Source organism: Psammomys obesus, unplaced genomic scaffold (assembly GCF_907164565.1).
Source record: "Psammomys obesus unplaced genomic scaffold, mPsaObe1.curated_primary_1811, whole genome shotgun sequence".
Classification (NCBI taxonomy): domain Eukaryota; kingdom Metazoa; phylum Chordata; class Mammalia; order Rodentia; family Muridae; genus Psammomys; species Psammomys obesus.
Genome location: NW_026591598.1, coordinates 7,576,669 through 7,587,484, shown reverse-complemented (window position 1 = coordinate 7,587,484; position 10,816 = coordinate 7,576,669). Strand labels below are relative to the sequence as shown.

The 10,816-nt window shown below is 53.7% G+C and overlaps 1 protein-coding gene across 2 annotated transcripts; it reads right to left on the bottom strand.

The window, feature by feature from the left end:
• Positions 1-200: 200 nt before the first annotated feature.
• A3galt2 (alpha 1,3-galactosyltransferase 2) lies at positions 201-10,353 on the bottom strand. Of its 2 annotated transcripts, none has more exons than XM_055611534.1 (5): positions 10,334-10,353; positions 3,715-3,798; positions 3,466-3,555; positions 3,038-3,175; positions 201-888 (listed from the first exon to the last, which is right to left on the bottom strand). In XM_055611534.1, the coding sequence occupies exons 1-5, from the start codon at positions 10,351-10,353 to the stop codon at positions 201-203; spliced, it is 1,020 nt and encodes a 339-aa protein (XP_055467509.1). The 2 variants fall into 2 exon arrangements, with proteins under 2 accessions (XP_055467509.1, XP_055467508.1); XM_055611533.1 differs by lacking the exon at positions 10,334-10,353 and adding an exon at positions 5,204-5,316.
• Positions 10,354-10,816: the final 463 nt, after the last annotated feature.

The following is a 10,816-nucleotide window of genomic DNA, read 5'->3' as shown; positions in this document are numbered from 1 at the left end:
CAGCTGGTTGGGAACAAAGGATCTACGGGCTCCAGGCACCCGCGAGCCTCTTTTCAATACCTGAGTTCCAAAGGTCCCCCTTCCAGAGGCCCTGTAACTGGCTCTAACTGGCTTCATGGTCTTGAAACATTTTACAGTCCCCGCTCCACACCCGCAGTACCAAAGATGCTCAGATGCCCTGGCCGGCCGGGGGGGGGCTGCTAGTTTCGCACCAGTGTATACTCCTTGGGTGCCCAGAGCAGCCGAGGGTGGTGGATCTCTGTCCTCCGGCCGATTTGTTGGGCCCAGCAGAACTCGGGAGACAGCAGCTTGGTGGGCTTGTACAGCCAGAAGAACTTGTTGAGGTGGCTCTCGTCGTGCCATCGCGCCTCGACGCCGCGCTCACGGTCCACCTGCTGGCCAAGCGCACAGTGGGCCGTCAGCTTGCGCAGCGCCACCACGCTGCCCCCGAACACCGCGGCGTGGTAGTAGAAGTCCCCTTCCCCCAACGACAGCGCGGCAGCGGATCGCCTGTCCCGCTCGTAGGGCAGCAGCCACCGCGGCCAGTGGTAGTGCCAGGCATGCAGCTGTGCCACCAAATCGGCCAGCACCTCCGGCCCGAAGTTACCGGTGAAATGCTGGTCCACGTCCAGGCAGAACACATAGTCAGCTTCTCGGCCCAGCGGCCCTCCGAGAGCCTCGTGTAGCGTGCGCATGCGCGCCATGGACACGTCCTGCCAGCGCTTCTCTCGCTGCACAGGTTCTACCCTCAGCAGGCGACCCTGGCCCAGGGTCACGTGGGGCACTGCCTCCGGGCGATCGGTGAACACATAGTACACAACGCTCTGGTTCACCATGAAGTGCTGCTCTGCCGATTCCAGGAAGCGTTCTAGGTACTTCTCCAGGTACCTGTCGGGCAGTCAGGCCAGAGTCAGTCCCTCCGTCCTCCAACCCTGCCCACACCGGGCCATGCAACCCCAGATCTCCAGCCTTGGGTTCGTGGATTAAAGGGTTGAAAGCTGCTGCCACCTCTGCCTGGAAGGGATGAGTTGCCCTGCCCTGTTACCTTGAATATGGACTTTTTCTGACTCCTCTGACCCGGACAGGACTGAGCTGGACCACCCTTGGCAGACAGGTGTTTGAAATACTCTTAGCCTGGTGGAAGGAGGGGGAGGGGTTCCAGGACCAGAGGCTGCTATGATGCCTGTGCTGTTTAGGTTTTTGTTTGTTTGTTGTTTGTTGTCAACCTGACACGAGTCAGGGTCTTCTGGGAAGAGGAAACTTTAATTTCGAAAAAGCCAAAGTCAGGTCGGCCTGTAGGCTGTGGTGTGGGAGGGGCTAGCTACGATGGGTAGGTCCATGGCGGGCCTGGGGTGTGAAAGAATGCAGCCTGTGCAAGCCTAGGAGCAAGCATGCCAGTAAGGGCGCTCTTCCAAGCCTCCTTCGTCTGTCCCTTCCTCCCGGTTCCTGCCCTGACTTCTTTTCTCTGTCGATTACCAACTGAAGTAGCTGAAATCAACCCTGTTTTCAGACAGGATGTTTATCACAATAGCCAAATAAATCAATACATAGGCCACGCCAGCCGTGGAGGGAGCTTACGTGGAGGGAGGGAGAGGCACCCAGGGGCCTTTAGTTGTTGCTCTCCCAGTTGAGACTCAGACACCTGGCAGGGAAGAGCCCTTCCTGGGAGTCCCTGAATTCCTGACTACAGCGATTTATTTTAAGTCGTAATTGCGGTGGCCATTCTTCCCAAGGTCAAGCAGAATGCTCGGAGGACTGACCTTTGCATCCCTCGTAACCTGGGACACCAGGGAGGGGTCCCGAACTCCCGGTTTCTGGAGCCTCTGGCCCCTGGAGCGGTCTGCTCTAACGCCCGCAGGCACAGAGGCTGGAGGAGCCGGTCCGAGCGTTAACAGCAGCTCTGTGGCCTTGCTCTTGGGCCAGCCCTGTGGATCTTTCAGCCTCCTTGTCCTGCAGCGACCCTTCTGGCTTTCTCTCCCTTAATTGGGGTTTGGGACACGGTGAGGAAAACCTTGAAGAGTTTTTCTGTGGTAGCCGGCGGCTCAGAATTCTTTGCTCCAGTTTTTGGGTGTTTCTTCCTGCGTGGGTGCCCTCATTTCATTTCCCAGGAGCCGTGGCCACGTCCCACCCGTCCTGTACTCCACCGCTCTGTGTCTTAGGGCTGCAGGTCCGATTCCACACCCAGCCGGGAATCCCCTTTGCACCGCTTCGCAAAGTGGTCACCACACTGGACTCTCCCTGCCTCCCACAGTGGGAGGGAGGGCCCTGCCCTCCGTCTCTTCCACCTACCTGGCTCCTTCTTCGCCTGAGGCCTATCCTTTGTTCGCCTCGCTGGCAATGATTTCGTCCTCCTCAGTCGCCTGCTTCTGTGGCTACTCCCTTGACATGATCATCATCACTGCCATACCTCCAAAACGTCACTTCGTCACTGCCTGAGACCCTCATTCATCCAGCTCACTTGTCCTGACCCTTCACCTGCAAACAGGCCTACCCCTCTGAGCTCTGCGATCTGACAGTTGTCAGTTCCAATCTATCGCTCTCCAGTGCCACCCACCCCCGTGTCCTTCTGTACCCAGCCTGTGGTCACCGCTTTGTAAATTCCCGAGCTCCCGGCCCTTCTCTCTTCATCAGACTTCGCCGGCAAAGCCACTGCTGTGCTGTGTGTCACCTACACTGAGTACCTTCGTTTAGCTAGATGCTGGCCCCCCTTTTCTCCTCATTAATCTGAAAAGCTTTTTTGTGTCCTCATTACAAACCCCGTGTTCCCATGTGTGCCGGACCTACCCCCAGGCACATTCCTTTTCAGGAGTAGTTCTGAGCCCTGGCTGCTGGGTGGACTCTGGCATTGATGCCCAGGGAGAAGGGGACAGCCCGGGGTGCTTCTGTGCTTGCCTGAGAGTCTGAGACAGTGGATACAGCCTGTAGCCTCCACTGTGAGCTCCTATGGCATGGCACAAGGCTCTGTGAATTCCCGTGCGTGTATGTGCACACCCTCCTTTTCCCTCCCTAGAAGCGTGACCCCCTCCCTGAACCTTACCTGCCTACAGCAAAGACAGTCAGTCCGATGGTGAGGTTCTGCCGTCTCGCCTCTTGCTCAGCTACAAGTGGGTCGAACATGCCATCCCAAATAATTGGGGCTCTCCAAGAGGTACAGGTCAGGACTTCAGGCCTGGCCCTGGCCACAAGCAGGAGGAGCAGGAAAGACAGTTATGTTCACCCAGCTGTTTGGTACCTGCTTATTGCCACTTCCCCATGGCTGGGCCCTGGGGACTCACAAACATCTCAGACCTGTCCCTAAGGACCCCTTGCTTAGAACCAACCAGATAGAGTGGGTGATGAGGGACCTGATGGGGCCCCTGGCTTCCCAAAGACAGAATGACTGTGTGTGGGTGAGAAGAGAACAGGGGCCTGGGCAGACCTGTACAATCTGTGGACATTCTGAGTGGGAGAATGGTGGCTGCTTACCAGTGGCGCAGAACACCCGTGAAATTGTCCCTGAGCAGAGGCACGGTGGCTGGAGGGCATATGCCCATGGGGATGAAGACTTCTAAGTGCCTGTGGGTTGTGGAAGCAGGAAGGCACATTTGGCATGGTCCTTGTCTGGTAGGGAGAACCCATTGAACATTTGCCCAGGCTAAGCAAACCTCCTTCCTTCCCTCCAGGAAGCCCTTGGAAAGATCCACTCTAACCCTGACCCTGGGGAAGGAGGAGTACCTGAGAATACGGAGCCCGTATAGGTACAGGCCTAAGAAACCAAATGCAGACAGGAAGACCCGCCACAGGAGTCTCTTCTTCGCCCTGGGGTGGTGGGGAGTCGGGGAGGGCATCAGAGACTTATTTACACAGGATTTTCCTGCTTTACTTGATTGCCGAGTAGGAACCTATTATCCCGTTCACACAGCGCAGACATTCAAACAGATTCAAGAGTTTTTGCACGGCACAAAGGTCCTTGTGGTTGTTCGTGGAGGTGGCCAGCGGTGTCAGTGTGTCGTGCACCCTTCCAGAGATGGTCTGGCCAGAGAAGGCACATAGAGATAACACGGCAAGCACCCCTTGTTCCTTTGACCCCCCTCCACACATGACAGCACAGTGGACAATCTGCCTTACACCTCACAGGGTTTGCTGACAATTGTGTCTTTCTGGTAATATGTAAGACGGTTTATACCTTGTCTTTACATTGTCTTTACAGTGCTGGGGGTCAAACCCAGGGCCTCACACGTTAGGTAAGGTTACTGCCACCGGACTGTGCCCCAGCTTCATCCCAGTTCTTAAAAAAAACAAAACAAACAAACAAACAAACAAAAAAAAACAGAAACAAACAAACCTCCCACCCTCCTACCCAGCTGCCCCTCATGCAGCTGGAGAAGCTCATCAGCCTGGCAGGATCTGTCTAAAGGAGCACTGAGTCCCATCCGACGCTTTGGACAGCGGCATGGCGGGGTGTGAGTTGGGCAGGCCTGCGGGATGGTAGCATTTGGGTTTGGTGTGCTTAATGAATTGTGGTGAGGCTGATCTTGGATGGGGGTCTGGGAGGGGTGAGTGAGTGCAAGAGGAGAAAGCCTTGGTAGCTGGGAGTGAAGAGCTGGGCACATACACGTGGGTGGCAGCGGGTTCAACCTGAGCCTGTGTTCCTCCCACCGAGCTCAAACCACAGTCGTGGTGTGGAGGGAGTGGGCCTGGGGATTTCGTAATAAAGAGCAGATACAAGGAGCGGGTGCCTGTTTTGAAGTCTGGTGTCTCACCATTTGTTAGCAAAACTGGCCTTCTGGGCCTCAGTATTCGTTTGTGAGACGTAGGAATTAGAAGCGTCTCCTCAGAGGCCGACTCTGAACTCGGAGTTAATATCAGCTCGGTGACCAGAACAAGCCTTGCACATTGTAAACTCACCAAACCTCAGCTGCTAAGGGTATTGATAACATGTTCTCCTCACGTTCTCCTCTTCCTTCTTATAACCCTTATCTCCAGTCTTTGTCTGCCCTCTAACTCCCCCGATAGTTTCTCTGGTCTCTTTGAGGAAGGCCACCTACATCAGATTCCCTTAACTCTTAAGAGTGGCTCCACACCATCTGTGCTTAGGATTTACTCCAAGAACCTGCCTTGTGCTTGCGCGTACATGGGAACCCTCTCAGCACAGAGGGCCTGAGGGTGACTAAGCCAGAAGCCAGCATGCAGCCCAGCTCCTCCCTCTTCCACACTCACTCACCGCGGCAGTCCCCAGGTTGGCTTCCCTAGGCCTCTTTGTTTCTGTCCTTCCTGTTTTCTGCAGTCTCCATGTGACCCTAGCCAGCCCACTCCCCATTCAGCCCCCAGCACCATCTCTGAAAGGACTACCCTCCCTTAACAGTCACACCAGCAGCTGAATTCTCAAAGGGGAAAAAAAATGCATTTTGTAGGCAAATATATAGAAAAATGTTCACCCTTGTTAGTAGGCAAAGGCATACAAATCAGAAACCAAAGGCAGGTTTTGTTTATAAAATGATCATCACATAAATAAAAATAAAAATAAAAAGCTATGATGAAGATAAACCAGGCCGCCAGCATACAATAAGAGAAAAGGGGGCTCCTGGCCTGCTGGTGGAGTAGGAACTGCCCCGGCCTTTTAGGGAGCTGCTTAGCTTCCGGTACTTGACCCCAGTCTCTGTCCATCACTTTGAAGAAGATGCCCTCTGGTATAGAAGACGATCATATGTCAAGATGTTTGTCAGTGTCTGCTTGGCCACGAGCTTGGCATTATATATTGGTCACGGTGCGGCACCAAGCCTTGTGCTGGGTCCAAGGGCGTCAAGGTGAGCGAGATGGTAGGGTAAACCCTGTCTTCAGGATGGGGAGTGAGGATGGTGAGATAGATGGCACTGAGGAAGGTGGAGTGAGGATAGAGGCCACATGCAAGGAGGAGTTGTAGGGCGGCACATCAGCCTGGGAGGGGAAGGAGGGAGCCAGGAGGCTTTCAGGGACTTCCTGGAGGAGCTGACTGTAAGCCAGGCCTCAGAGAACTAGAAATTATTTAGAAATGGAAGTGGGGGAAAGGCAATCTCTAACAAGGAAACATGACACCAGTGTGCCCAGGGGCCTCCCACCACAGAAAGGTTTTTAGTGTGGGAGGGAGGGTGTGCTGTTGGCAGAATTGCATTTTGAAAAAAAAAAAAAATAGACGTATTTCAATTGGACTCTGGACCTGGACATGGTGACTGGGTGGGAGGGCATGATTAGAGATAAGAAACCCAGTTAGGTACCCGGAGTTGCCGGGGCGTGAAGCAGAACGCTGGCGGCCGAATGGGGAAGAAAACATGGTGAAGGGTTGAAGAAGGAAGGGGCAGGGTGTGGCCATTGCTGGCAAAGGTATTTGCATCTGGATCCAAGAGTATCTGTATCCGAGGGCCCAACTCTATCTGGCTGGCTGGGGGTAAGGCCTGGAGCTCAGCATCGAGTTCTGGGGTTCACCAGAAGGGCAGGGGCGTTATGGGAGGGGGCACAGAGGTGGAGGAGGCCAGCCTGAGCGCTGAGTCCTGGGTATGTATGTGTCAGATGAGGGGCTGATGAAGTGGGAGGTGGGGTAAGAGGGTGTAGAGGGATGTGGGTGACTTTCCTGCAGCCGGACTGTAAAGAATAAAGACAAACAGAAGCCGAAGAAGTCAAAGGCTCGCAGTGGGTAGAAGGTATTTACAGCATGGGATCTAAAGTCACAGGAACGGTCCTTGTCTGAGCTGCTCATATGTACCTGAAAAAGGCCCCAGCGTCTAGCCAGAGGGGCTGGCTAACTGTAGTTGTCGTGAAGACTGGGGTCATGTGGAAACCTGCTTTGCACAGGAGCATGAAATGAAAAAAGCATCGTGCATCATGACAGCTAGTGAGCAAGAATAAAAGTCCACACCAGAAAATGGGGTGGGGGGGGAAGGAAGCACTTAAGAATATGTGTGAAGTGATCGTGGTAGCGGTTTTCTTCTTCGTCTCCTCAGTTGTCTGTGACGTTCTTATATTGCTTTGTGTGTCTGTGTTACGTGCAAGTGTTCATGTGTGTGCAGATTCACGAGTATGGAGGCACACATGTCAAGGTATACGCCGACCAGGAAGGGGTCTGCCTCAGTCATCCTTGCACAAACCTGTCCCCACCGCAACCCCCCTTCCCTTCCTGTGCTGGGGATTGTACTCAGCATCTCAGTTGAGCTTAGTAGGTGCTCTGCCACTGGACCCTCATCCCAGCTCCTGCTTTGTCACGTGGGCTAGCCTGGGTGACCAGAGTCTCAGGGAGTCACCTGTCTCCATCTCTCCTAGAGCCCCGATGACAAGTGTGGGCTCAAACTCAGGTCTTTCTTAAACTGCGTTGATCCTTAAACGAAGGACCAGAGAGTTAGCACCTGTGGCTAACAGCAAGCCTAAAGTCTGCTTTCTCCTAGAAGGGCTGAAGGAGCCTTCGAAGCATGGCCTGTGCACTGAGGTGCCCATCCGTGCTACCTTCACTCCCTTCCTGTCACTGCATCTCCAGTCTATACAGCAGACTGTCCAAGGGTGCTCTAGCAGGACTTGGAAAGGCACATGGTGGCTGTTGGAATGGTGGCGGTGCTTGCTGGTGAGCCTGACTGATGACTTAGGTTCAGTCTGAAGTACCCACACAGAAGGGGGAGAGAGAGAACTGACTCCTGACAGACCTACACACACACACACACACACACACACACACACACACACACACACACACACACTTAAAACTTAAAATGAAAATGTGTATTTGTAGGGAGGAAGGGGACTAATGAAAGGAGGGAAGATAGAGATGGATAAAGTATAATGACAGGTCTGTCTCAAAGTGCCACAGTGAAACCTACTGTTTTGTACGCTAGCTAAAAAAATAGCTAGGAAAAAAAAAAGGTGGTGTACACCTTTAATCCTAGCAACTGGGAAGGCAGAGGCAGGTGGATCTCAAGTTCAAGGCCAGCCTGGTCCACAGAGTGAGTTCCAGGATAGTCAGGGCTACACAGAGAAACCCTGTCTCGAAAGAACCAGAAAAAGAGAAAAGAGGAGGAGGAGGAGGAGGAGGAGGAGGAGGAGGAGGAGGAGGAGGAGGAGGAGAAATGTAAGTAAGCCCAGCAGGGACTGGGTGAGTGCCCTACGTGTGTCTAACAGTGGTCAGTGTGGCCAGCGAGAAGCATAAGTGAACACGTGCACACCATGGACAGAGATCAGACCGGAACTGTATGGAGAGGCAGGTCTCACTTCCGTCGGGGGAGCCCCTCTCCCAGCGTGTTCCTATGCTGACCCACAGGACATCCGTAAGAGCTGCATCAGCCCCTCCTGGGGATGCCAGGGCAGCAAAGACCCCTGGGATCAAATGTGCCCCACATAGGAGACAGCACATCTTACAGGAGCCACGTTACAAAAGCAGAGCAGGTGGAATTGATTTTTTAAACACTATTTTTTTATTTATGCTAATACGTCCCCTTTAATATGTAACCGGTATGAAATTGAACAAATTTCCCTGCCTGTGGTTTCTAAGTCTAAATTCTAAATCTGATTTTGGTCTTCCAGTGAGTACAGCACACCGAGGACTCTGGCTATGAGTTGCTGCCAATAGCAAGGGACACACCGGATTGGTGGTGGTGGTGGTGGTTAAAAAGTTCCAAGGAGAGACGTGGGGCCGTTTAAGAGTGTCGACTCAGTACCTTTCAGCTGTGTTCAGTCCTGCACAGTAAGGCGGCACCTCTTCTGTTAATTGCTCTATAACTTCGGCAACGTACCTACTATGCGTATCTCCAGTCCTCTGGCTGAGACAATGGCCACAGGTATCTCGTGTCCCCTAGATTGCTGTGTCTGTCCCCCGCTCACCTTAAAATCGCAGCATCTCAGCCAGCAGTTTGCATGTTGCTGTCTGTCCCTCCCATTCTTTCCTCAGTGTCCCCGTGACCCCGGGGCCACATCCTCCCTCAACAGCAGCTGTCTCTGGCTCCTCCTGTTTACACACGGAAGCTTGCTTGCTCAGCCTTCTCGGCCCCACTGTTTTACATCTGGATTTGTGTAGCAGCTTCCCAGTCAGGCTGCTGGGTGCCACCCTTCAGTCCCCCTCCCCCCCCATTAATTTTCCTGGGTTTCCCATGACTCACTGGGATTGTCACCCCAGGCTTTGCAGGGCCACTTTCCCCGCTTTCTGTCACTCACTCATTCCCCAGATCCTTGGCATTCCGTCCCCCTTCCTACATCTCTACCTTCTCCAGACCTTCCGTTGAGCGTTGCCGAGCCCATGTCTGCCCTAGGAACTCTTCACTGTCCTGGTAGACTTTGCAGTCTTGGGACCAAGTCCTAGAACCTGCCTCATAAACGGTGAAGTAATGGCTTGTGGCTTTAGCTTCACGTTCTTTCCCCAACTCCTCGTTTAGGCCGCCTTTGCTTAAAACTCTTAAGAGTTGAGTCTGTGCTCATTCCTAATCCTGGACACTGACGGGGCCAGACTCCGGTCTCGCCTGGAGAGGAACCTGATTGCTACCACTCTTCAGTGAGGACGCTGGGTCTCAGCAGGGTTAAACCAGCTGCTCAGGAAAAAGGCTGGTAAGTGCTGGGGCTGGCCTTGAATTATGCTTTCGACCTCAGCTCCTCTCACAAAGGTTCCTGGCAGTAATCTCATGTCTGGCTAGTGTGGTTTCTGTGAGAAGCCTGCCCCTTCCCACTCTGCCTGCAGCCCAATCTGAACCCTGGCAGCCGGCTAGACTGGCAGCAGGAACATGAAAAGGCTGGCACGGGCTTCTCTTTGTCCCCAGCGACTGTCCCACAGTCCTCTCCCTTGTCCTCTTACACACCAGAGTAGGGAAAGCTTACCTTGAGCACTGGGCCTGGGGGCATCCAGGCAAAGCTGGCCTGGAGCGGCCCAAGCTAGATTAAAGGGTTAGGTGAGGGTGGGTGCTGGGGCCAGGATGGAGGCAGGATGACCACAGGACTACAGTGACCTGCCATCCTGCCCCTCTGGGATGCAAGTTCAGAGATTTACTCCGGAAGTGCCTGTTTCTTGGTCAGATTTTGCCGGAGGACCTGTGGGCTCCAGCCCATTGCAGAAGATAGCTTACTGCTCATTAACTCCCGCTCCTTCGCCCTTTCCCCTTAAGAGAGCTTTCAGATAAGGGGGGAGTACAGCACTGAACCCTGGCTTTCTGCCTCACCCGGACGACAAAGGAAGAGGACATCACCATAGCCTCCCTTTCCCTTGCTCCCTCGCTCCTCTTCTCCCTTCTTGTTCTTGGAGCCACACTTTTCCCTCAGCAGTTCTACCACCTGACTGAACCCCTCTCGGGTCAATCAGCCTGGGGCTTATACTTGTACCCCCACCCATCTGGCAGGCCCTGCACCCACTTACCTGAGTCCATTGGGAGCCATTGGGAGAAGCCAGTTGTGATAACCTGTTTTTTGTGTTTTGTTTAGCCCAGAGATATGGAAGATATGACTTACTCAGTGAAAGTGACTAGATGTTTGGACAAAGCAGTTTCTTTCTGCCTCCCAGCCTCAGAAACCACACCCCCTGAGGCAGTCTGTGGTAGGGCTTACTGGAAAGAAGTGATTCTGGGGTGGGGTGAGGCTGGCAGGCCCTTTGGAGCCAATCATCTGCAAGAGTGGACAAGAGAGGCCAGACTGACCAAGGGAAACTCCTCAGTGAGAACTTCTCTTTTTTCCCCTTGGGACCTGGAGCTCCTCATCAGTGCTTGTTTCCGGAAGGAGCTAGGGTCATTCCCACCCAGGAAAAGTCCTGTATGGCACTGAACACCAGCAAGAGCCAAAAAGCACTGGGCACTGTAATTGGGCAACGCCACTCCTTGTTAGAGCCCCCTTCTTCCCCAGTAAT

Coding starts and splice junctions, on each gene's coding strand:
- A3galt2 (XM_055611533.1), bottom strand. CDS start 5,316: ATGGTGCTGGGGGCTGAATGGGGAGTGGGCTGGCTAGGGTCACATGGA. Junction 3,799..5,203: donor CCAACCTGGGGACTGCCGCG/GTGAGTGAGTGT, acceptor CCACCACCCCAG/GGCGAAGAAGAGACTCCTGT. Junction 889..3,037: donor ACTGTCTTTGCTGTAGGCAG/GTAAGGTTCAGG, acceptor ACTGCCCGACAG/GTACCTGGAGAAGTACCTAG.